At 52.4% G+C, this 26,436-nt stretch overlaps 2 protein-coding genes across 3 annotated transcripts in view; one reads left to right on the top strand and one right to left on the bottom strand.

The window, feature by feature from the left end:
- The window catches only part of Timp3 (TIMP metallopeptidase inhibitor 3), a 53,114-nt gene extending 34,098 nt beyond the window's left edge, over positions 1-19,016 (bottom strand). The window contains exon 1 of the mRNA XM_047550763.1: positions 18,616-19,016. Coding sequence (XP_047406719.1) covers positions 18,616-18,736 — 121 coding nt within the window. The 5' untranslated portion in view covers positions 18,737-19,016. The remainder of the gene's footprint in view (positions 1-18,615) is intronic.
- Positions 1-26,436, top strand: part of Syn3 (synapsin III) — a 429,043-nt gene that overhangs the window by 187,427 nt on the left and 215,180 nt on the right. The gene's annotated exons all lie outside the window — the stretch shown is intronic.

The following is a 26,436-nucleotide window of genomic DNA, read 5'->3' as shown; positions in this document are numbered from 1 at the left end:
CACAAAAAGAGCCCGTTGCTGAGTCCTGGGGAGAGGACGGACGGATGGGAGGGGTCCGGCTCCTCCCACAGTGATCAGAAGTAGGCAGCGTGGGCAGGTGGTGCCAGGAGGGCACTTAAGGTTCTCTCTGTCTCCCTGCAAGCATCCCTCCACTGAGGGGCCAGATGGTGACAAGAGGGCCCTATGGGGCAGTGATAAATACTTGTCCCAACCGCTGGGGCTGCATTCCTTCCCTCTCCAGCCAGCTGTGTGACCCCCGACAGGGCTTCACCTCTTTAAGTCTGTTTTCTGTCTTGTCCTTCCCTTGGGACCCTCTTCCTTCTTTGATCTCAGAACCCAGCCTTCAGCCCGGAGCAGACAGGTCTCCACTCTGCCCTCCATGTACCCAGGCACTTCCCTTTCCTTGATCTGTTAGCTGTAAATCCATTTTTGTGAACCCTCCCTCCACGGAGGGCCACACCTGTGTGACTCCTGTTGGCACTAATAAAGCGGGGAGGACACCTCCACGGTCAGGAGGGGAGAGTCCAGATCTTCACCGGCATTCTGAAGTGAAGTTCATGCTCCATCTCCCAACACTTTCCCATCAGTCCCGCGTTGGAGATGGGATCCTTCCCATTCTGCAGTTGGGAACACTAAGACCAGAACTGATAGGGAGCCAAACTCCCTCTGTAAAAGGTCAAGCCGCGATTCATTGTCAAGTCTGCCTGGCGCGAAGCTCGTCTCTGTCTCTGTCCTCCCCTAACACTTCCAATCCAGCCCTACGGAAGAGCTGGGGGGCTGCACAGGGAAGACTCCCAGCCCCAGAAGCAGGGGACTTTCTGGTGCAGATTGAGGGTTGACAGCGCATGGAGCCACCTGGATTTCTCAGGTGGGCCATAGCTGGCTCAGGGACCCTGAAGCCAATTAACACGTCTCTCCCTAACACTTCTTGTCTGTAAAATAAGCAGTGAGAGAATTATTTAACAATATCTGGCAAGATCTGCTCAGCCTTTTTATCATTCATACAGTACTTCTAACCCGACAAGGGAGCAGTCGGTCTCCTTTCCTCCTTCCAAGAAGCAACACCCACTGACTTGGCTTCTGCTCGGTGTTACTGGGCCTCCGTGATCCTCTGCTCCAGAACACGCCCCAACCCGGGACCTCCCTTCAGTGCTCCCTGGCTCCTGGAGGTAACCAGGTTCTGGTGATGTTCTCTGGACTCCTGCCCATCCCTACCCAGGCACATTGTGAGAGCTGACCCCAAAGACTGTCCTTACCCTAAAAGTAAATGGGATTTAAAAGGAAAAAGCGCCAAAGAGCCGATGCCCACTAGTTATGGCAGGCTCAGATGTGCCAGGTCCCCCGGTGGTACCAGGGCTGCAGCAGAAGATTGGATGGGCAGACGGGGCACACACACAGGATACAGCAGGAAATGCTGGGGAACTGGTCTGTCACAGGGCCCAGAGACACTGAAGATGGCCTTGGGCACAGGAGCCAGCCTCAGAGATGGCCAGAGCAGGGTGACAGGGCTGACTTGGTTTTTGCTGAGCCAGGAGTAATGCCTCTACTGCATCTTATATGAATCAACAAGTGACCAGAGGGGTTGGCGGCTGCATTCTGCAGCACAGCAAAAGAACCTTCTAGGTCCTGACACTATTGGGCTCTAGGGGAAAAAAAAAAAAAAAGTCAATGGGTTTCCTCTTTTCCTAGAAAATCCTGCGGTAAGATGCATACCACAGAAAACAATCCCAGCTGCAAGGACTTCCCTTGGGCCCGTGGGCAGGAGGAAGTCAGGCGTGAGGACCACAGGCCAGGCACGTCTGCTCCAGAACCCAGTTCTGTCCCCAACTTTTGAAAACAAATGAGGGCCACCAAGGTGCCTGCTCAGCTGCCTGAGCTGGAACTGTGGGGAAGGGAGGGCAGATCCACAGCAAAAGGGGCCCAGGCCCCGAGGGTAGGAGTGTGGCCAAGTCATCTCTGTGGCCTCCAGGGCTTCGCCCTGCACCTGAAACACAGTAGATGCTCAATAAACCTTCATCTGAGGAACAGAAGTGTCCACAGCCCTCATATGAACGGGACCTGGATGCACGTACCCACCTGAGTGGGAGACGGCAAGATGGGAGATGGTCCTCAAGGCTCTTGCCGGTGGTCTCAAGGAAGGACACGCTGCCGGCTCAGAAGGCAGAGCCACAGCCTGGCTGCATCTGCTGGCCTTCCACGTGGGGCCAGGCTGGGGTCTGGGAAGGAGACCTTGGGTCCTGCCAACACAGCACCCTGTCCTCTGCGTGTCCTGAGACGCCTTCCCTCTAAGCCTCCCTCTGGCCCCTTGGCCCTGGGGATCTGCAGAGAGCCGAGGGGCAGCTCCTGGCAGGTGTAACCCGGCCCTGGCCGAGCGAGGCCAAGCCTGCCCGAGCCAGCCCAGATGATTTCCTCCTTTGCTACCTCACTGCCTAGTGGAAAAAACAAGAAAACAAACTTCCCCTGGGCAACCTGAAACCCTGTGACCCTCTGGCCAAGTGGCCGGCTTCGGCCCCACCTCCATCCCCTCCTTTCCCCTGGCTCACCTATGCTTGGCCAGGGGCGGCCTCGCAGGTTATTTATAACTGTGTCAGAGGAGGAGGTGGCAGGAAATAGGAAATTAGGGAGGAGGGCCCGGGAGGAGGGCAGGGGCCGAGTGGCCCGCGGGCTTGGAATCCGCCGCCGCCTGGCCCGGGGCACCGGGGCCCTGGACGGGGAACTCCGACCCAGCCTGATGCCGCCTGCTGCAGACCTCACCTGCATCAGGGTCCCCCTCTCCAGGCTCCAGGGGAAGCGGTTTCATCCCGAGACGGTCCCTCAGCCTGACCAGTGACCCCAGCTTTCCAACTAGCTCGTGGGGGCCTCCTGCCTGGCCCTGCAGGAGAAGGGACTGACCCACTCCCGGGGGGTGCAGCAGGTGACACCCAGCTCTCGCCGTGCCAGCCCTGGCTTGCTCACGGACCCCGCGTGGTCACTCCCAGAAACACAGGACTTCCCGTCCACGGCAGCCAGAGGCCTGGCACAGCGGCAGCCGGGGCAGCTGACCCAGAACAGCACAGCAGAGCGAGACGGGGACCGTCCTCGGGGCGCTGGCCCCTGGATCTACACCACGCTGGCCCAGCGCCCTCCCCTATACCCCTGTACCACAGAGGCCCGGTGGAGCGTCCAGCCCTGCTGTGCCCCGGGCCATGGCCAGCACACTGGAATCCCAATGGCCACCTCGAGTCCTGGGTGGACGGAGGCCAAATGGTCACGGAATCGTCTCGTACCAGAACACCCCGAGCCCCGGCTGGCGGACGGGATGACGTGAGCTGTCTCCTGCTCTGGTTGTCACAGGTCGGTCTGGGCACAGGTGTGGACCAGGGGTCTCTGAGACGAGTGTTCTAGCAATGGCAGGTGGTCTCTGGAGAACCTCTGCACCCCCTGAGCCTCGTAGGGTGAAGAGCTCAGAACCCCCAACGAGCGCCAGTCCGTCAACGATCCAGATGCCCACAGAAGGGCCCGGGGAGGGGAGGGCGTGGCCGGCGGCCCAGGGACCCGCACGTCTGTGTGTTCCACTGACGCCCAGCACCGTCTCCCCACCACACTTGTGCTCTGGACCCTCAACTCATGCGTGTCTCCCCCACCCCCGCGCCAACCACACGTCCTCCCCCTGAGCCCACGATGGTACAAACGAGATGCCAGGTGCCATAGTTTGGATCTGGAATGTTCTTCACCCCATGTTAAAAAGTACGGTCTTTAACTGAACACTACTAGAGGCAGTGGGAGCGAGTTCTCTAGGGAGGTCGGAGGTCCTTGCAATTGTGCCCTTCAAGGGATTATGGGACACTGGTCTCTCTGTTTCTCTCCCTCTCTCTCTCTCGTCCTCTCTCTGTTACCAGGTGAACAGGACTCCCCCTTCACACACTCCCACCATGATGCAGGGTACCAACACAGGCCCAAAGCAACAGGACCAAGTCACCATAGAAACTGTGAACCAAAAGAAACCTTTTCCCTTTATTAAGTTGATTATTTCAAGTATTTTGTCACAGTGACAGAAAACTAACACAGTAGGATTTAAAAATGTGACGTGTGCCCCACATTGAGTCAAGTAATACTATAAAGTAATATCAATATCAAGTAATATCGTAAAGCAAGTCCTCAAATCTAGCAAATAAAGGTCACTTCCCTTCCCCCTTTTCCTTCCGACCCCAACTGAGTACTCATTCTCACAGCTGTGGCCATTTCGGTTTGGTGACCTCAGATGAGCAACTCCCCTGTGTAAAGCAGATAGTTCTTCCTTCTTCCTTTCCTACTCAGCAACCTTGTGGTAGACAAACGGGCCAAGGGGGTCTTCAGAATCCTCATCTGGGCAGCATCTCGCCCACAGGGCTTACAGGTGGGGAAAATAAGTTCCTTGACCAGATACGCGTAGGAAACAGTGGACTAAACAAAGCCAAACAGGCCACCATGCAGCAGGACTTATCAGAGCCTTTATATGTAAGGGCCATGTGCACCTCCAGAGGGAGCCTACCGTAAGTGGCTTTCCCAAAGTACGGTTTTTGAGACTGGGAAACTCTGACGACGCCTTCCCACAGCACCAGGGAACCTGGCCTGCTTCTGTCCTCAGAGCTCACCTGATGACCTACAAGAAGTGCTGAGGAAGACAACGAGGCAGCCTTCAGGAAGGCTTCGAATTAGAGACTGATCCAGGTCTGACCTAACTCGAGGTTCCAAGGAACTGGAATCTGCAAAGACTCCAGGGAACACCAAGCCTCCATGATCGGGCAAAAGGAGGGGATGCTCATCTTTCTAGCCTGATAGAACAGGAGGCCACAGTCAGAAACGAGGGAAGAGCAAACGGAATTGTCTCCCCGGCACTCCAAAGGTGGGCTGTTCCCCTGGAAAATTAAAAAAGGAAGACAGCGGGCATAGTGGTGCACACCTATCATCCCAGCGGCTTGGGAGGCTGAGGCAGGAGGATCCAAGTTCAAGCCAGCCTCAGGAACTTAGTGAGGCCCTAAGCAACTTGGTGAGACTCTGTCTCTAAATGAAAAAAAAATACAAAAAAGGGCTGGGGATGTGGCTCAGTGGTTAAGTCAGAGTTCACTCCCCAGTACCAAAAAAATAAAATTAAAAAAGCGAAGACAACCAAAGCCATGAAGTAAAGGCAGCAGAGGTCTGTCCACTGCAGAGAGACTCCAATGACCTCCATCCAAAGAGCTCCTTATGCAGAGCACAGAGATTCCCTGGCTCCCATGGCCCACTTTCAGTATTTGTTTATTCCTCCTCTCGTCCTCATTTATTGAGCACCTACTAAGTGTGATGGCCGGTGGTCAGAAATACCGTCGAGTTCCAGGCAGTGAGGCTATTCCGATGTCTATTTACAGAGTGTTAATCTTCTCCGCCTCCCCCTCTGCAATTAGACACATACCACTTTCCAACCTCATACGCCAACCTCGCCCAACTGGGAAGGCAGAATGGACAAGTGTTCTTCCCAGCCTGCTGAACTTGGCCAGGAATTCGGCCTCCCTGGGCGAGGGCAGCCTGGGAATCAGCCAACCGCAAGGAGATGTGCCCTGCCTGGACCCTTCCATCGGTCACGGAGCCTGGTGCCTCCCGGTTCTTTCCCTAGGCAGAAAATGCTGGGAATCAAGAAGGTGGGCCCAGGAGTAGAGCGCGTCAGTCAGGAACCGTGGAGCTGAACCAGCAGCTCCGATACCAGCTCCGTTTGTGCGGCGGACAGACCAAGGGGTGGAGTCGGGAGGCCAGGAGCAAACCCTGGCGCCCCGGGTACTAGTGGCTTATTAGACAAGTTACCTAGACTCTCCAGCCTCAGCATTCCCACCTGTGAAGTGGGGGATAAGGAGGGTGATCCGAACCGGAAGTGCAGGCTCACGTAGACAACAGCACTTGCGTGTACGTGCACGTTCTCAGAACGCCTGTCCACGAACATCAGCTGCTTTCACATTTCACTCCTATCTTAGCTTCTTCATCAGCAAAACGGAAATAAGAGTGTTCACCTCACTGGGTAGTAATGAGAATTTAAGGGGATTACGGCTAAAAGGGCCTTGGCCTATAAAAAGGACACGACAAATGTCAAAAATTGTCAAAGGTGACCATACTCCAGTCCAACTCCATCTCTCTGGACCTCAGTGTCCCCATTTGTCAAGTGAGAGAACTGGGCCAGATGGCTCCTACGAGGTCACAGCATGTGGGTTCCCTTGTGGCCTGAAGTCACAGGAAAGCTGAGTCAGTAGCCTCCGAACTTTGGTAGGCCCAAATATCTTCCCAGCTTCCCCATGTCCCTGTGTGCAGCTCACAAAACAAGAAGAGGGAGAAAAGCTTTCTTCCATTCCCAAACAGTATTTCGACCTGAGCTGTCCTAACAATATGGCGGCCACACATGGCTACTGAAATGAGTCCAGTCCCAACTGAGATCTGCTGAGCATAAAACTTAATCTAAAAAGAAGTAAAAATCTTGCTAATAACTTTTGAGTTGATCACATAGTGAAATGGTTTTATACTTTGGATATATTAGGTTAAGTACAATATTTAAATTAATTTCACCCATTTTTTCTCTTTTATTATAATACAACCATGGGAAAACTTAAAACTGAATTTGTTACGATACGCTCTCCCCCGGCAGGTGCGGATCTGGGCTTTCTTTCCCTTTCTGTCCCTCTGCTTGTGAGCTGTGGCTAAGACACCTCTCGGAGAGATGCCAGAAGGAATTTGAACTATTTGGGGTTAACATTTTTTTAACCAAATAAAACCCAGATGTTTACAATCCAGGTGGGGCATTAAGTTTTAGGAGTCTGCAAGAATCTCCTCTGGCTTCAAGGAACCTGAATAAATAAAATCTATCCAGCTGCCAAACACCCCACAGCAGGGGCATGCTTGCCAGCACCTGAGGCGCTCGATCTCGCTCCCCTGTGCAGAGCTGTCTCTTGCCCTCTCTGCGAGAAAGGGGTGGGCAGTGGCCCTTGAGGATCTTCCCAAGTAACTGCCGCCATTCGAGATGCTGGCTTAGCCATTTGCAGCAGCTCTTTTCTCATTGAGCTGGTCAGTGCCCAAGATGTCAAATGCTGATTTTCTTCTCTGACACACACAGAGCTAAGGACACTGCCCTAGAGAGGCTGGAGTGCACCTTCTTCAGTCACCCTCACTCATTCAGGAGACTTTCATTACGCACCTGCTACCATCAGTCAAGGACCCGCAGAGCAAGCCTGGGCCCTGCCCGCGGGGGTCGATAATACCCAGCCATGATAACACCGAGCCCTCACTCCAACCAGGCATGGGCCCAGCCTCCCCTTTCCATCATCTCAATGAATTGTCCCACAACCCCAAGCGGTTCAAAGTACTGCTGCCTGCTCGTGTTACAGAGAGGGAAGACAGGTAGCGTGGCTGAGGTAGGCAGCAGGCGGTCTAACCCCAGAACCATCGCAGAGAGCGCAGAAAGGACGAGAGCAAGCACCTAAGCAGTGCTTCTGTGACCCATCAACTTGCTCAAAAAAGCCCTTGTTCACATGTACTCAGAGAGCCAAGAACCCAAAGGAAATTCACAAATCAGCTGGACTCAAGGTCACAAAACCGGTGACCCTTATGGCTGAATCTGGCCCAAGGACATGCTCTGTTTGGTGTACACACACACACACACACTGTAAGATTTCACACTAAAACATTTGGATTTCTAGCTTATCCTAAGAGATTAGAAATCTGGCAATATGGGGACCCACATCCCTATAGACTGGGGTTGGTCAGATGGATTCTCCAGTTCACCACAATCACTACCACTCTCTATTGCCTCCCTGACCCCATGGCCAAAGGTGAGGTGCTCTGCACCACCACACATGCCCACCGTTTTTGTTGTTTATCTTGCAATAAAGAAAGAATTTTCATACCCATTTATCACCTCAAAGTGGGAAAACAAGATATTGGGAAACTATATAAATATATATTTACAGAAGCATATGTTTACTAACCACACACACACACACACACACACACACACACACACTACACAGGAATAATATTCCAATATGTTTAATATGCAAAGACCCCTCTTCTGTGGCCAGTCCCCATAGGCATTGGGGTTTGTGACCTGGCCTGGATGACAGTGAGCAAATCCAGGCCAAAAGAGAATCAGTCAAAGAAAGAACTGGAGCCCACATCCACCTGTCCACTGCAGGTATAGGTTTCTTCCACTGCACCCATTTGCTCAGCACTATATCCCAGAGAACCTTCTGGGTATTGGGATGCTCACAAATCTCAGTCCTTCTGATGGCTTTGTCATGAGGAATCTTGGGACGGGGGTTCTGCCCTGTCACTCAGATGGCATGCGCTCTGATTGCTCAGTGGGACACAGGTTTGACCTGGCTCTTCCAGACCCCCTCCTCCTTCAGAGAGCGAGGGTTCCAGAAGACCACGCGCGTCTTGATTAAAGGTCTTCCTCTGAGCTGGTCTTCCATACGAGAGGTTTTCTCAGTTACAGGAAACGTGTAACAGAGCCAATAACCAAAGGCTCTGGAGCCGGAACGGCGCGGGCAGACTGGCACGGCAGCCTTGTTTGGGTGGGTGTGGGGGCTCAAGCCCATCCCCAGCCCATCGACTTCCATCACGGGGTCAATGAGTCTCCATTTTCGCCATGCCCTCCAGCAGCCAATGACAGACTCTGAAGTGACCTTGATTCTTATTTCTGGCCATCAACTGGGTCTGTGAGGTTGCTTTCTCTTTGGTAAATCATCTCTGCTCCAAGAGGAAGTTTGGTGGCCGCATATATTATCCGATGAAGTGTCTCAGCTCATGAGAGAGAGTGTTCGGTCAGAGCTTCATCCACTTTTACAACCGCAGAGATCCTGGCTTTGATCTTAACAGAACACATTTCTAATGAAGTTACCTCCCAAAGGGTGTCACGGACAGATTTAGGCGCCAAGTGTTCAGCTGGACTAGCCGCCCCTTTCCAAGGGAGCCTAGAGCCAGAAACACTTGAGGCAAAATGAGCATTCGGCAAAACACGAGTGAACCCAGGGAGGCTGACATCGCCAAGTGGATTCCAGAGTCGGGGATGGACTTGAAGTAGACTTCAGGTCTCCAGACTAGAGGCCATCTCCCCTACAGCCCCCCAACACACACACACACACAGCTGCATAGGGCACTGGGCAGGGACAGGGTGTGGTCCAAGGTTAGTATCACTGACCCATCTGCAGGACCTTCCCTTTGGTTATCCCAGACTCTCCTACCTGCCTATCAGAGGCGAGTGAGCTACAGCAGTCTACAGAGGGAGGGCAGCACCAGACCCTTGAAGAGTATTGAACTTGGCCTCACGAGACACGGGTTCCAATTCCAATCCTGTGGGTCGGCTGTGTGGCTAAGCCACCACACCACACCAGTTCTTGGAGGTGACTACCATTGAGTGAGACCAGTGACTCCCTCCCACCGTCCTGCCTGCTCACTGGGTTGTTGTGATCATCAAACGAGATCCAGGGGACTTGAGACTCAGATGTGGAGAGTCGTGAAACTGGGTAGGAACGTCACGGGTCCTCTGTCCTGCAGGAGGCAGGGTAAGAAAGCACAGCACATTGGACAGGGGGTGAGGGCATCAAACAACTGTGATTTTGAAACTCAGCTCTCTACATGTGACCCTGGAAAACATCCATCACCCCTCAGAGTCCCATTTTCCTCAGCTAAAAAATGAAAAAAATGAGAATATTGTCTCTGTCAGAGTATAACAACACTACCAGAAACTAATGCTCCCTGGGCCTTCAGCAGGCCCAGGTTCTGTGCTAAACACCTTCTGTGAATTACTTCACAGAATCACTAACGCGCCCTAACAAACTACCAATGCCTCCATCTTACAGATGAGCTGACAGAGGCCGAAGAGCTTGCCAGAGCTGAGGTCACAGAGTCAGTGTGTTTCCAAATCTAGGAGACTGTGTCTCCTCATGATGATAAATTCTGGGAACCCTTCCTAACCGATGACACACAACACTTTAGCCAAACACCTCCAGTCCCACAACAACATCTTCTGAAGTCGGATCCTGGCTGGCTGAGAGGCTTGCCTCCCCATCCCCAACAGGGGACCTCAGGGGCCCTGAGATTTCCAAATGAAATCGCCCTCCCTTGCAGGCTGCTGGGCTGTCCTGTGCCTGGGTGGCGGGAGTGGACACCTGCCCTGTAGTATTAAGGACTCTGGTTCCAAAGGCTTGCTCTGTTCAGGACTCCCCTCCACCCCGCACCCTAGGACCCGCTCCCAAGACTCTATTTTTCCAACTGGCTGAACCTCACTCACCTTGGCCTCTCCGAGGCCAAATGACATAGGTTCCCGTCCCTTGTCCACCTCCACAGAAAGCCATGTGGCCAAGGCCTGGGAGCCCTGGGAGTCTCTAGTCTCTGAGCTGTGAATGCCACGCTAAGTGATAAGGTCAACCAGAACCCAGATCAGACCTGGGTGCTGGGCAGCACTGGGCAGCACGGACCCTCACCATTCCAGACCCCTGCAGGTGGCTTCTAAACAGGCCCAGAAAGGTTCTCCCAGCCTCCTCGGCAGCCCCAACACTTCTCGTTTTAGCAATTGAGTAGAAAGACCTCTTAGTCCCCACTACAGCTGGGAAACACCTGGCCTCTGTCAAGTGCTCTTTAGTGAGTCCCTCTAGCTAGAATCAATGCTTCGTCTACTCGGGCCTGTCAGAGACGAACACGGGAAAATGTACCCTAACTCAAGTCGCCTCCTCTGGGAGGGTCTCCACATCAGCCAGGACATCAGCTACCTGCTTCCTCTGCCAGGCCTGCATGCAGCACTCCGGGTGACATGCAGAGGCAGCAAGGGTGCATGGGACCTACCCACAGGAGGACAGTAAACTGGCATGAAAGTAAAGAATCATCCTGGAGAGGGGACACAGGGCAGTGATTCCCGAAGGGGTCCAAATCATAAACCAGTCACCAGTAACCTACGAGAAAGTTTCCCAGGCTTCAGAAAACACCAAGCGTCCTTGCCCTGGGCTGCAATTAATTAATATGTTAACAGATTATGTCTGAAAAAAATGACTTGTCCACTATCAGCGGTTTTCCACCTTAACTCGGTTTTTAATGGAAAAATAATCAACACTCCACACACGAAACTGTGATGGACAATTCCTCCAAACACAGAATGCACTGAAGGGAGAGTTAATTTTGGAAAATGCTCTTTGGTGTTGAGAAGACTGGGAACCAGCAATGTGGGGGAAGGGCGCTGGGTGAGGAATCGGAAATAAGGTGCAAGGCCTGGTTTTCTAAGGATCCAGAATGGATGGGGGCAGCAGGGGCAGCAGGCCCTGAAGAGGCTGGCGATGGAATAAACTCACACGTTAACAGTGGGGGGGTCAAAGACCAGGCAGGAGTCGCCAAAAGAGCAGAGGCCATGGAGGTCTTGCCATGGGTCTACAGGAGGGACTGAATCAGAATATGGCCATGAGATATGAGGGAGAGATGAGGAGTCTCCCCCTCCCACAAAGACAAGGCAAGAATGTTCAGAAGTAAAATCAGATGATATAAGCTTTAACTTAATCCCTGGATTAATTCACTGATATGGATTAACTCAGGGGTAACTGTAGTCAGGTAGGGTGTGGCTAAAAGAAGCAGGTCACTGGGGATGTGTCTTGGGTTTCTATTTTGTCCCTGGTGAGCTTCCTGTCCGCCATGTCCTGAGCTGCTTCCCTCCACCATAGCTTTCCACCATGATGTTCTGACTCACCTCAGGCCCAGAGCTGTGGGGTTGGCCGGCCATGGAGTGAACCTCTAAAAGCATGATCCAAAATAAACTTTAACTCCTTTGAGTCATTCTTGTCAGGTCTTCAGGTCACAGCAAGGAAAAGGTGACTTAAAACACAGGCTCTGGAGATAGACTAATCAAATGTAGGTTCTGGCTTGACTCTTTCCTTCTTCTTTTTGGTACCAGGGACTGAACTCAGGGGTACTCAATCACTGAGCCACATCCTCAGCCCAATGTTGTATTTTATCTAGAGACAGGGTCTCACTGAGTTGCTTAGGGCCTTGCTGTTGCTGAGGTTGGCTTTGAACTCACCATCCTCCTGCCTCAGCCTCCCGAGCCGCGGGGATTACACCACAGCACCCAGCTTGACTGTCTCTGTTTCTTAATGGTGAGATCTTGGGCGAGGGGTGTTACCTCTCTAGCTCCAGACTGTCCCTCAGGTGGCTGGGATGGGCAAGCCCCAGCCTGCGGAATGATTGACAGGCAAGGGCAGAGTTAAATATGATGCCTGCAGCATTGTAAGTGGACCTCCATGGAAAGTAATGATTGTCCTTGGTGTTTCCTGCTGGGGTGGCATTTAGACGCCTTCACTTTTTTCTCTGGGAGGGTGCTGGATTGCTATGTCCACCAGAAGGTGGGACTGGACTTATCCGGTGACACAGATGGCAAAGCAGGTGCCTCCCTCTCAGAGGAGTTAGACGCATCCCTCTGCACGGTGCACAGACCAGCAGTGCGCCTCGCCCAGGAACGATGCCCCCTGGGAATGTCCCATGCTGCCTCGGAGAACTTTCACTAGAGATGGTGCTTTGAGGTAGATTTAAACTGGAGCAAGGTTAGGCTATTGTGCACCAAAGAAGGGAGCGGACAGGAAAATGGAACCGAACGAGACCTGGAGAATGAGAAGCCAACATGGGTGTACAAAACCAAGGTCGCAGCATGGACCAGAGCGGGAATGCTGGGGCGGGAGGAGCCTGCGATGAGACAACGAGAAAGATCCAGGTGGGGGCCCACACTGGCCCATCGAGCCACCTCCAGACACTTCATCCCAAGAGTCCATGAAGAGTCTTAATCAGGACGGTGGAGCGTTCTGTCAAACCAGCCCTTCCAGCTCCCGCGATGACAAGACCCCAGAGTCGTTCTTGACTGAGGCCAACCCTGCCCTGGTCTCAGCTGCCCATCAACCTCATATCTCTCCCAGCTCTCCTAGCATGCACCACCCAGAGCATCAACGAGAGGGGCAGGGGGACAAAGGGATGGGTCCACTTGCTGCCGGCACCCACCCGACCAGGGGGCATCTCTGAGTCCAAAAGCAAAACCTTGTGCATGTGTGTTTGCACACAGACTTAAGAATCCTAGTTCATTTAAAACCCAAGGTCAGACAACCTCATGAAAGAAAAGGCCCACTGCTTATTTTGAAAGCAAAAACTAAAACCATTTCCAATGGAATTGCTCCAAGATGGCACCCAGTCAAGGCCAGGGCCTTCCTGGCACGTAAGCGCTTCTCTCCCCCATAAAAATGGTCCCACGAACTTGATCTAAGTGGCCCTAATTTTGATCCCTTTCAAAGAGACAAAGGGGTAGGCAAAAAGAGACAAAACCTCAGAAAGTCAATAAAATTCTAAATTGTTTTCCCATTTGAGAGAACGCTGGAAGTTTCTCAAGCACAGGGCTGTAATCATCCCTCCAGCCCTTGATGTTGTACATCAGGAAAGAACTAAGTCCACAGTCACTCTGGAGAGCAATCAGCAGGAACTACTGACACATGAAATGCACATATCTTATGTCCAAAAATTCCGATGCATACTTTCCATCGAGAAATGTTTGCTCACATGAACAAGAGGGTTATCCCATGACTACTGGGTCCAACATCCTTACAAAGATGAGAACTCTTTAAAACACTGATATCCATCCATAGGGGACTGACTAAATAAATTAAGGTACACCTATAGGGATGCTGTCTTATTAAAATGACATAGTAATATGTTACTATATATAATGTGATACATGATACAATATAGTATAATGTAGCATAGAGTACAGCAGTTAGACACATCTTAGAGCCAGGCTACACATGTTGAAATACAGGCTGCTACTTAACAGCTGTATAACCTTGAACAAGCCATCACATTTTTCTAAGTCACAGTTTCATCAACCATAAAGTGGAAATGACAACAGCATACCTGCCTCATAGGGCTGTTGAGAGAATTAAATGAATTGATGCATATTAATTATTCAGAATGGTGCCTGGTTCGCATGCTCATGAGGTTTTTAAAAATTATAACCCTATGCATGCTGAACATAAAAAGAACAATATGTATAATAATTGAGAAAGACATTGGATACATATAGTTGAAAGAAAATAAGCAAAATACTATGTGTAGCATTCCATTATTTATAGTGTTCTACTATTTATGTTTCTAAGGCAAGTAAGCTACTATAGATTTTTGAAGGACATACCTGGGCAGGAAAAGATTTGGAAAAGAGACTAGAATTAGAAGCAGTGATCCAAAAGAACTACCTGTCTCTGATTGTAGGTAGGCAGGGAGGGAGGCAGGTGCATGCAGCAGGATGGATGGATCATACATACCTGGACACATTCATGTAATCCTTGAAACTTTGAAAGTGTAGATTTTTAAAAAATGTCTGAGGCAGTACAAATTATGAGCGCCTTTTATCAATGAGAAGCTTAGTGATGTCCAACATGCCTGAGCACACATAGCCAACAAGCCCCAGAGGAAGGATCTGAGCCCAGCTCTGCCCACCCCTGTGGCCTTTCCACCACCCCACACTGCCTCCCAAGGCCACCCAGGAGTTGACTATGACAAAGAAGAAGGGGCCTCCTTGTCCACACTGGCTGGAATGGTAAAAGCCCAATGCAATGGAGAATTGTGTTGTTGTTTTTGTTTTTAATTAATGAACCTGTTGGAATGTGCCGTTCAGCAGTGGAGCTGAATGGTTCCTGCTGTTCTGCAAATCAAACAAAACTCTCTCCCTCCAAGCCACTTCCGTGACCACTTTCTAGCCTTATCTATCCAGGGACTGGGAAAGGGACACAGAACTGTCAGAGAGGTACCTTCATCAGCCGGACCTGGTCTCCTGACCTCCTCACTGGTTTTCCTGCTCCATCCCAGGGCTGGGCGGTAGAGCCCTGGCTGGACCTGCCATGCAGGGGGCATCTCTGAAGTCCCGGATGTCCTGTCTCTATGAGCCTTACCCTCCCAGATCTCAAAGACCAACCAAACAAGTCTCTTCGACTTTGGCTTGATAGTTTTAAGGGTCTTTTCCAGTTCTAACAGCCACAGAACATTAGAAATTTCCCTGTTGTTTTTCTATCATAAAAGTATAAGAAATTTTCCTTCCCTAAAGATGATGTTGAATTAAAACCTTTGGCCTTTTTGGCTGCCTTCAAACTTTTTAGGAAAACTCCCCAAATCCAGAAGGAACGCATTCCTCAAATGTCACTGTCCATTCCATCTCCATCTTCAGGGCTATCACCTACCTGCCTGGCAGTACCGAGGGTCAAGGACGGGTGAAGTTTTTGAAGATTGGCATCCTAAGAATGAATTTCAGCCTTACCATTTAATAGCTGGGTGGCCTTGGGCAAGCATAACCCCTCTTGGCCTCAGTATTTTCCACCTGAAAAATGGGCACATTCTATATTCTTAAGATTGCCAGGTGGGTGGAAGAGAGCCTCTACAAGGGTCCTTCCTTTCTCCGGACCAATAGCAGCCTATTCCCATAATTCCCAAGATGTTGATAGTCTGGGTTTCCCTACTCCCACCAAGTGCCTGGCTCCTTTCCAAAGTCTGATCCTTCTGTCACAAAGCCCAGCATCGAGGCAGAATCGAGTATTAGAGTGAGAGGCAACGGACCTGTCCTTCCAACATGGCTTCCTTGCTAAAACTGCAACCTCAGGTCTGATTCTGAAGGAATCCGCTGGCAACGTGCCTGTCAAAAGAGTTCGCAGACATGCAGGACCATCCTCCAGAGCGGGCAAGCCGAGCCCCACTCTCGATTTCCCACCAGCTCAGAGTCAGATGGGCGACCGTCCATCTCTGCTCCTTGCAGAAGGGGCAGAGAGAAGGGGGGGCTTCCGAAGCTAAATTCTCTTTCTGCTGCCCCCCCACCTCTGCAGAAACCACACACACACACACACACACACACACACACACTCCGACTTTCAGAAAGCTCTTGGCACTGCCCACCCTTCCTGAGCTGGACAGAGCTGCCAGAGCAGGATCTGCCCAGCCAAGGCCGCCGCCTCCATTCCCAGCCCCCTCCCGGCCTCTTCAGAGTCAAGGTTTTGTCAAGAGTTTCAGGGGCAGTGACTGGTGGGGAGGGGGCCACAGACATCCTGGCTGGTGCCAAGTTCCTTTCTTTGCCCCACAGTGTGTTTTATAAGCCAGCATGTAGTTTATTCTTCTCCTAAACACTTCGATAGGGTGCAGGGCCTGGAGTTGCCATAGAAACACCTTTTAACTCCTGCTCACCCAGAAGGCTGCACCAGTCTCCTGGGCTTGGGGAAGAAAGGAAAAAGGGACACCTGTGGATTCGGAGACGGGCGAGGGAAGGCCGGGGCGGGGGCAGTAGAGAGGGCCAAGCCAGGCATGCGTGCCCTTCCCTGGCTACATGGCACCCAGCCAGGAACAGAAAACAACCCAGAAGGTTCTGGAAGAGGACGGTGGAAGGCTGACTTGAGCGCCTCGGTGGGCTGCGGCATCAATTAGTGGGGTTGCAGGGGTCAAGGCAGGAGCCAGCTCCCACCCTCCTTTCCTTCAGGGACGGAACTCAGAACTTCCACCCAGCAAGGCAGTGAGCAGGGCGGGTGGGGAGCCACCTACTGGACAGTGGCAGGGTGCTCTGGAGGCAGCAGGAGGTCAACAAGCAAGCCCACACCCACACCTCCCATTTTTAAAAGCATTATCTCATCCCCTCTAGTGCAGTGCACCAAACCCAGGCAGCGCGCGCTTGGATCGGCGCCAGAGCATCAAAGATTTTTCCTTTCTTTTTTATTTCGGCTACTTCAATGTTCTGGTTTGGGGGCACTTCTTGGTAACTCAGCTTTTCTCTGGGAAGTTTAAAAAAGGAGGAGGAAGGAGCTATTTCTTGAATAAATCCAGAGAAATGACAAGAAACACTGTCTGCATCAGCCCAGACCCACAGCGGGAAGCCCAAGTGGAAAATTAAGCAGTCGACAGGTCCAGGAGGGCCCCCACTGGAAGCAGGACCTACTGGCTCCTGTTTCCACTTCTCTCTGGTAAACTTCCAGGGTAGGTACCTCAAAGCAAAGGACAAGTGGAAGAGACAAAGTCCCCCACGCCCTACACACATCAAAACACCCAACTGAGCACACCCCACCCATTCTGAGGCAGAAAGGGACTTGGTCTGCACACCCATCCCACCTGCTAGCTCCTGGGCCCAGTGTGCTCCCTGCTGAGCAAACCCAGGACTGGGCAGCAGATCAGGCAGAATGTCACCAGGCCAAGTAGAATTGGAGTGGGGGCACTCAGGGAGGAGGGAGAAAACCTTCCCAGGCCTAAGGCAGCCCAGAGAATCTTTCCAAACAATCCACAAAGCCCCGGGCCAGCCAGGGTCCCCCAGGGAGAGGGAAGGGCGTGCCTGCCTGTGGGTCCCGGGAAACCTCTACCCTGGGGTCACCCAAACAGCCTCAGCTGCCAACTGGTCCAACCTTCTGGTCACCACCCCGGCCTTCTCCCAGACCTGGCCTGGCCCACCAGGGGCGCCCCTCCCCAACTCAGCCGCCTCCCCCGCCAGGCTACACCGCAGCACGCTTGTGGAGTCCCTCACCCAAGACTCAGTGGAAAATCTCTTCCCCTTTATGACTGTACTTAAAACACACACACTCCATTCTTCACCTCTGAATCGACACAAGCAGAGCGCGGCTAGACCATGTTCCACCCACCGCCCAGCATACACACACACACACACACACACACACACGCTCAGAGCAGGAACGCTGGCCCGCATGCTTTATGAGCTGGAGGATGGACGGAAGCGATGTTTTCCAGCTGCCACTCCACCTCTGGCTCTCCAAACCGGTGTGACCAACAGCCCCAAACAAGTTCTCGCAGGACAACTCTCAAGGCCCTCCATAAAAACTGCTTCTGACCCAGTCCCTGTCTCTCTCATCAAGACACAAAGTCCAGTTTAGAAATGTCACAGCCACGATGGGACCCTTGGCATCTTTGTTCTTTGGGTGACAAACTTATTTTCCACTGCTCATCATACCCCCTCCCCACACACACTCAAGGGGGAAAAAAGCTTCCTGTGACTTTTCACGGGTATGTGATAAGTGATCCCTTACGGCCAGCTCCTGCTTGCTATCAGCACTCTCAAACACAGTTCCAAGGGGAGGGCCCATCCCTGTTTTCTCCTCATTTTTCCCCTTAAATCCACCCAAACTTGGCAATGCAAGAAGCTCCCTTAGCACTTGCTTGGAAAGCCTTAGCCTGGGTTGGGTCTCCAGGAAAAGAATGAACTTCAAGGGCGCAGATGATGCAAACTCAGAAAACTTCCAAGTTTCTCCTGCAACTCTCCGTGCACATGGCTAGCAACTTCTTTTAAAAAGTACTCAGCCTCACATCGCGACACTTCAGTTAGCATTGCAAGTTTTAGGAACCCTCTCCCACCCTCCTCCCCCAGCTCTGCCTCCTTCAGGAGTGAATGGAGAAATTTTCCATGTGTCAAAAAGAGTGAGCAGGGATCTTTCTGGCCCGAAAAGAGCAAGGGCTGCCCGGGGTTCACTCGGCCGGCCACCGGGGGCTTCCTCTGCTGGGCATCTCCCCTCTCTGCTACGCCAGAGCCCCGCCCGAGGAAACTGAGTCTCCGGCTGCAGCGTGGGGCTCGGTGGGAACCCCACCAGCTCTTACCGATGTCGGAGTTGCAGAAAGCGTCCTGGGGGTGGCTGGGCGAGCATGTGCACGCCTCGGCGCCCCACTTCCCCAGGCTCCAGCTGCCCAGGAGCACCACAAGCCCAAGCCAGGGAGTCATCGCCGCTGCTGCCGTCCGCTGCTGGGACTGCTGCTCGCCTCTCCAAAGTTGCCTTGCGCGCCGCCGGCGGGGCTGCTGCGGCCCGAGCTCGCCCGCCCGGCCGTGGGGGGCAACTTTGCGCTGCCCTTGGAGTGCCCAGCGGGACAGGCCCGGGTGTGGCGAGGCGCTTGACTCTGCTGGCCAGCGGGAGGTCTTGGGCGAAGGAGCCGAGCCGCAGCCGGAGCCGGAGCAGGAGGAGGACCTTGCACGCCCGCTGCTCGCGCCGCCGCCGCCGGGGCTGCTGAGAGATATAGCGCGGCCGCCGGGACCCCCCCTCGCCGCGGGCGCTCGGGCCCGCCCCCTCCGACCAATGGCAGCGCCGCATTACCTCATCGGCCCTCCAAAAAGGGGGCGGGGCCGGGGGCGCGGGGCGGCGGGGCGGGGCCGCCCCGGACCGTTCAGATCCTTATAGGGAATAATGCGGCCTTGGGCACGCGAGTGGGTGGGCTGGGGCGCGCCCGGGACCCGCGCCCGGCCGCCTGGCCCCCGAATGGCGCCCCCGTGCCCCCTCTAACTACACCCTCTCCCCACGCCCACGCCTCCCTCGGAGTGCCTCCGACCCAAACTAGAGCCAACTACCACCCACCCACCCCAGTACGACCCCTTTGGCGGAGCAGAGGTGGCCTCCGCCCTGGAGACCTTGACCGGACCTGGTGGAAAGTCTAGGAAGAAATGCTTCCTCTCCACCTTCTCTGGAAAGAGCAGGGACGGAGGAGAAAGACCCGGACAGATGACATCGTCTCTCTGTGTGTCTGTCTTTCTCGCTCCCTCTGTCCCTTTTCCCCTAACCCTCCCCCCCCCCCCCCCCCCCCCCCCCGTCTCTCTCACTTTCCTGGAGATGAGGAAGTTCTCTGCCATCGGGAGCTGGCTGTGATAGATTACTTGTTTATCTGAGCTCCCTCGCAGCAAATGGAGTTGTAAATTCATTCAACAAACACTGTTCCGGATGCCGGAGTCAGAAAGGCAAAAGCCCGGGCAGTCGTGGAAGTCCATGAGTGCCCATAGGGTCATTTTCTATGACTCTTTAGTGCCTTTGAAGAAACCAAAGCAGTGTCGTGTGTTAGAAGTGACTGGAAAGGTGCTGCATTCCATGGGAGAGTAAAAGAAAGACTCTGGAGCCAGCCTGGCTGAGAAGTGAACTGGAAGGATCAGGCCTGTGGCAGCTAGCAGGAGAGGCCACCAGGCAGGGAGAACAGCAAGAGCAAAAGCCCTGAGCGGGTTTGAGGAGCAGAAAGGAGAAAGGGCAGGAGGAAGTGGCAGACTGGTCTCCACCCTTCAGTAAAGAAGGCGAAACACCCAAAACTGGAGTAAACCAGATCCTGGAGGATTATCCAGGATCCGAGATGACAAGCTGTACTGTGTACTTGCAAATAAAAAATATAATTGGAACTCTTCTTATTAACTTACTTCTTGATTCTGCTGTGTATTTTTTAAAGGGGTTCTATAGTCACCCCAGTATATCTCACAATAGTCCTCGCACACAGGAAAGCAAGCACAGCATCATTTGCACTTTCTGGGCACAGACACCAGCCCACAAAGGTGGGATGACTTGGAGCCAGCCAGGAGCTCAGCTCACCCTTTTCCACTGACGGTCCTTATCTTAAGACATTTATGCCCTCCACCTGGGGAAGTTGGATCTAGCTGTGCCAATGCCCTTTTGCATCTGGGGCTTTCCACCTTCCCCTGCATTCGTCTCTCTCCCTCTTCGTCCTGTTTAGAAGAGTTGTCCATTGGGGCTCTAGAAATGCCGCAAGTTTGGAAGTAATAAAGTCTGGGAGAACTGCAAGTTTCTCTTTAAGAGAAACCCTTTGGTTTGCCCCTCAACGAAAGGATGTCTGAGTGGCGGAAGAGGAAATTTCTGTGGGAGATGGTATTTCCAAGAACATTTTTGTAAACTCCCTTTTCTACCTTCAAACATTTTGGCCAGAGGGCAGGGAAACGGTTTCCACATCTTTCTTTCTTGTTCCCCCAGCCAGTTTTTAAGACTTCCCTTCTTAACTCTTAACTACAGCCTACCCACAGGGCCCTTTCCAGCAAAGCACTAGGTTCCTTGTCTCAGAGGGGTATTGTTGAATTATTTCCCCCACCACACTAGAAATACTTAGAGGACTGAGGCATTTCCGCATATGATTTTTTTCAGCCCTCTGAGAACAAAATAAGGTCTCAGGAGACTTGAGTGTGTGACCAGCAGCCATCTGAGTCCTGAGCAACGGGCACCCTGGGGCCACTCTGAGGAACCAGGTTGAATGAGGACATATTTAGTGGGATTTAAAGAGATTCGCTTAAACTCTCATGGTGCCCATCATGTGGAAGGTTTTATAAGACTTTCCGGACCAAATCCACTTTGGATAAGCATCTTACATGATAGAGGTCCTCTCTTCCCTTTCTTTTCACCTTCAGTTATGTTTAAAGTGCCAACATTTTCTCCAAGGGAAAGCCTGGCCCAGGACATGAGTATCAGGGAGATAACTTCTGCCCAACACCATGCAATAGACTCCTCATAGAAACCATCTGAAACCTGGGATTCTGGCAGCTTCATAATTTCGAAAGTGCAAACATGATCTGATTATTTCTCCAGCTGAAAGTAACAAGATTGCCTTTGGGGTTTTTACTGGTCACTTTCTTTCCTAATCTAGCCCAAATGGCCTTTTTGGAGTTCAGAGACTTTAAGAGCTTTTCAATTGGGAGATGCCACCATCTACCTAAGCTGAGGTGGTTCTTTCTTCCCACCCCTGGGAAGTCAGCTCGGTCCTCACCCTGAGAAAGAGCAAACTCTGAATCCTGGTAGGCCCCCCCATCAGGCAGGCATGGCCACCAGCCAGTGGGGTGTCATGGTGTCCCTGGGTTTAATAATATGTAGGAATCGCTTTTTCAAGTCCACTGCACAAACCAGATGGAGTGAACCTGGAACTAATGGTAAGAGTGGAGACACCAGGTCTCCCGATTTCTTTTGACAGCTAAGAAAAATGATAGATTTATAAATCTGGGATGAACTGAAGAAGTTTTAATATCCACCTGGCCTGTCCTCAAACTTGCGAGGCTGTACACCCCTTATCTGTCAAATTTCAGGATTTTGGATTCTATAGGAGGTGTTTTCTTGGACATGAAAAGAACCGCAGAGAATACCCCTCCTCACTTTATACATAAGAAAAGTAACTAAGGTTCAGACAGGTGAAGGAGCTTGCCCAGAGACTCACAGTCAGCTATTGGCAGAACCAAGAGTGTGTTGCAGGCACCGCTTCCTTATCTGGCTCTCTCCACCACATGCATGGGGCTCGATCCTCCTACCTAGAGCATGTGACCTAATGCTTGCACTCTGACCTGGAAAACGCCAGTCATACTCAGATCCTGGATTTGCTTTTCTGACCTGTAGGCAAATCTGTTTCAAAGTCTCTTTGAAGAGTGCCTAGTTCATGGAGAACTTCTCCCCACACTTCTTAAACAGTTCTCTATTATAATAGTAGACTCTCCTAGTGAAAGAACCCTGTGAGCCGTTCAATGCAAGCATATTAAGGGGTTTATCTCTGGGGCATATGCCTTTTCCTTTTCTAAATTACTATATAATGCCTTGTGAAAACGTTCCGAGGAATCTCTGAGAAGAGATGCATGAACACTTTCCTGGGGGACAAAAGGAGATGAGGGTGAAAAAGAAATCAAGACCTGAGATCTGTTGTGAACTCTGCTGTTGAATAGTCATGTACCTGCCCATTGGACAAGGCCTGGTACCTGTCTGGGCCTCAGTTTCCATGTTTATCCAACCAAAAGTGTAAGTTAATGGTCTCCAAGATGACCCTTGGCTCAAAAAGGCTTCTCTCCCATGGGGAATTCTCAAGGTCTTGGCGAATGTTTCTGAAGAAAAGACAGATTTTGCATTTAAGCAAGTTCGACCCAAAGCAAATGTACCTGAGACTGAAGGACATCCAACTGTCCCTCAATCAGCACTGACGGGCTCCCATCCCACTCTCTCCTCCAGACTCAAGGCTGAAACCAAAGAATCTCAGTGGAGAGAGTGATAGAAAAGGCAGATGAGAGACCGCGGCTCTCGTGGTTAATGGAGCCTATAGGAGTTGTTCAACTGTTTGTCTGCCTCTTGGACTCTAAGTATTAAAATGTCAGAAACAAGTCCTTTTGTACTCCAAAGCTCACAGGACTCTTGCACATCCTTCAGATCTTAGCTTAGACGTCACTCCTCCAAAAGCCCCCTTCGACGACCTCCCCTGTGTCCTCATGGTACCATCTTTTACTTGGCTGACTCTAATATGATTTCTCACCTGTCTGTTTCCCTTCCTGGACTGTAGGCCCCTTGAGGACAGAGATCGATTGTTTGTAACAAAGTGTTTACAGGGAATAGGTCCAGTACTGCAGCTGATAGACAGGCAGGTGGAAGCTCCCCAGGGCTCCCTGAGCCTTATCCCTCTGGCCAGTGCTAGGGGGCACTATAAGCCAGAGAACACCCAGTCTCTGCCTGCAGCCTCCCTGAGAAGACAGGCAGCATTCCAGGTAGTGTGTGGGTGCGGGTGCCTCCGAGTGGGTTAATCTGACCCCTCCCGTCTGCAGTGGTCACAGAGCTCCCGGTCGACACCCCGTCAGGGTCTGCAGCTGCCGAGCTCCTCCACCCCTGTGCTGGCCACATGTCCATCCAAGGGGTAAGCGCTTTCTTGGGAAGCCACCTACTTGTGAATCACTGGTTTGGGGTCCGCGGGGGTGGTCTGGGAACACCGCAGAGGATGCCACAGTCCACTCTTCCAGAACAGAGCTGGGCTCTGGAGTCTGACCTGGAGAAGGTGGTGACAAGACATGGGCCATTTCAGTTGCCTCCTCGGGAAGCACCCCTTGGCTCCCTCCCTTTCCCCTTCAGACCCTAGCCACAGTGCCTTCCCCAACCCACAGCCCATGTGAAAGTCATTATATTCAAAATAGCCTTTCCCAAGCAACAGCCAGCCTGGTCCACCCTCCCCCTGAGCCCTGGCCAGACCCTCGGTGGGGCTGCGGCCCAGCTCTGGGAAATTGTGAACCTAGGATGGTCGGTACTTGGGGATCTCTCTGTGACTGGCACCAGTAGGGGGTCAACACCTTCCCTTGCTTCCATCTGGAGCCAATTTCCTGGCAGTAAAATTACAGGGTGTCTCTTGCCCCGGCTCTCCCCGAGCCCCGCCAGGGAAGTGAAGACCCCTCCACGAGTCTCTGGCTGCTTTCACGTGCATGCTGGGGTTTTCATATTTCTTTCCACAGGGAGCTGCTCCCAGGAATTTTAAGCCAGAAAACACATGTGTGTGAGAGAGACATTTTGTGTCTTATGTTGTCTGGACGGTGGAAAATGGGAAGTGTGGTTAAATATCCCAGCTCTTCCTTTTTTATTTTTCTTTCCTTTCCTTTTCTTTTTTAGTGATCATGTGCTCAGGCAGCGGATCATTTCTGTAAAGGATAATAAGAAGTGGAAGAAAAAAAAATAATTTTTTTTAAAAAAAAATTTGAAGTGGAAGGACAAGAACGTCTCCGGCTCAACCCCTTTTTAATGTGTTCCTTATGCCCGTGGAGTTCATGTGTTTTTCCTTTAAAAATGAGTAGCTCCTTTGTGGTTCCTTTGAAGGTTGCATGCTCAGCTTCACGCAGAGGAGCGTGATGGTCTTGGTCTCCGCCGGGTAATCCTGGGGCTTGGGTAGGACGGCGAGCGTGCAGTCGGCTCCTGTCAGACTGGGCTGGAGATCTCATTTCTGCAAAGGCACCTGACCTGCTTTCAGCAGAACCTGCTGGAACTGAAACCGTCTTGTTCTGTGCTGTGGGGATGATCTGCAGAGCATCTGACACCTTTGGTCACATCCTTAAACTTGGTGGCTGACACTCCTCGCTCTCTGGGTTTACCTCTCCAACTGTACCTTCTCGATCTTCTTGGCGGGTTCTCCAGGCGATTCCTGATGTTAAATGTTGGGGATCCTCTGACCCTGGCTCTCTGTACTTTCCCTTGAGCCTCCATACTTGCCTGATTCATCTCATGGACTCCCCAGGCCTCTACCTACCCCTGTGCCGTGTGCACAGGAAGGGGCATCGAAGAGGCAGCCCCTGCCCCCCGATCTCCCGTCCTCCTGGACCCTCCCACCTGCAGGTCCCGTGGCTTCCTCAGACGCCAGTCGTCCACAACCCCTGTCTTCTCCCCTCGTTCCCTTCCAGGGTGACCCATCCCTCCTATGACACCATCGTTCCCGAGTCCCATAGATCCGGCGTGCACCTCTCCTAACCACCCCTCTCTCTGTTTTTACTGATTCTCCCCTGGGCCAGGTCCCTGTCCACTCCTGACACTGTCAGTAGTCACGTCATTGGTCGCCCTGCCCGCCTGCAGTCTTTCCCTATCAAATTCAGCTTCTGCACTGCCGTGCCTATAAATCTTTTTAAATGTAATTCTGAAATCATGTCGTCCTTTGCTTAAAATGATGCCCTCGTTCTCCATGGCCTTCTGAACAAAGTCTTAACACTCCAAAGACGGGCAAGGTCCTCTGGGGTCTGGCTCTCACAGAGGCGTTACCGACCGCAGCTGGAGGCGGCGCCGTTGATGCATAACACCCTGTGGCCGCTACCCCTGCGGTTAGCCGGGAGTGGGCCCTGTCCTCCCTCCTCTGTCTGAACCCAGGCTGCCCTACCCCATCTCTCACCTGTCACGTGTCCCAACCTGCACCTCATCTGCCAGGAATCACGTTCATCCTTGAGGACTCGGCTGGAGTCCCCCGCTCATGCAGGTTCTCCTGGCCCTCTTCCTGCCCCTGCAGAACCGAACCCCCTGCCTCCCTGCCCACCCACAGTGGCTTCCCCAGCCTTCTACTGGGGCACCTCCCACATCCCTCTTGTCCCTCGTGATGATAGTCTGATTCTCCTCCAGGCAGCACACACACCTGGGTGCTTCTCCGAGGCCTTGTTCAGAACCTGCACATAGTAGGTGCTCACTACTATGAAAAGAATAAAGTAACCAATGAAAGGCAGGAAAGGGGGCGAAGCAGGTGTCACCTTGAAAATTCACCAAAACAGAGGCTCTGGAATCCAGTTTCTTGAGCCCAGAGTGGAGCAGCCTCAGGGACACAGATTCAGAAGAGACCAGCAAGCTGACCACCAGCCCATGGTCCTTGCTTTCCACGAGGTGGTCTCACAGGACCAGGCCCTGCTGTCGGGCGACCCCCATGGTTCTGTGAGTGCCACAGAGGTGCATGAGAGGCTAGTTTCTCATCTGAAGACGGCTCTGGTGGGCGGGAGTCAGACGCAGGGATTGAGGTCACCATAAGAAAGGGCTTAGGCTGAGATTCTTGGGAATTTTCCTCTGATGGAAGCAGAGTCTGTGCCAAGGGTGTGACAATGGCCACTGGCCAAAGCCCCTCTCACTGGACAGCGACAACGCTGGCTGGACGCATAATGGCGACTTTGAGCTCCTTGGTCTCCTCAGTTCTCTGCTCGAGGTTGACCACGCCTTCATCTCCCCCAGACTCTTTCTGCACTGGGAATATTGCGATTCACTGGCTTCTCGATTTTTTCAAGGATTTTGGACTGAAACGAAAACATCTAAAGATGAAGCTTCTGGAAGAACTGCGTGTTCTTGCCCATTGTGGAGCTTTCTCCCGACGTGACTTTGGCCTCCCATTGGGCCTTACCTTTGAGAGCAGGTGTCTGAAGACATCCCT

Source organism: Sciurus carolinensis, chromosome 4, assembly GCF_902686445.1.
Source record: "Sciurus carolinensis chromosome 4, mSciCar1.2, whole genome shotgun sequence".
NCBI classification, from domain to species: Eukaryota; Metazoa; Chordata; class Mammalia; order Rodentia; family Sciuridae; genus Sciurus; species Sciurus carolinensis.
This window is presented reverse-complemented; position numbering and strand designations above follow the sequence as displayed.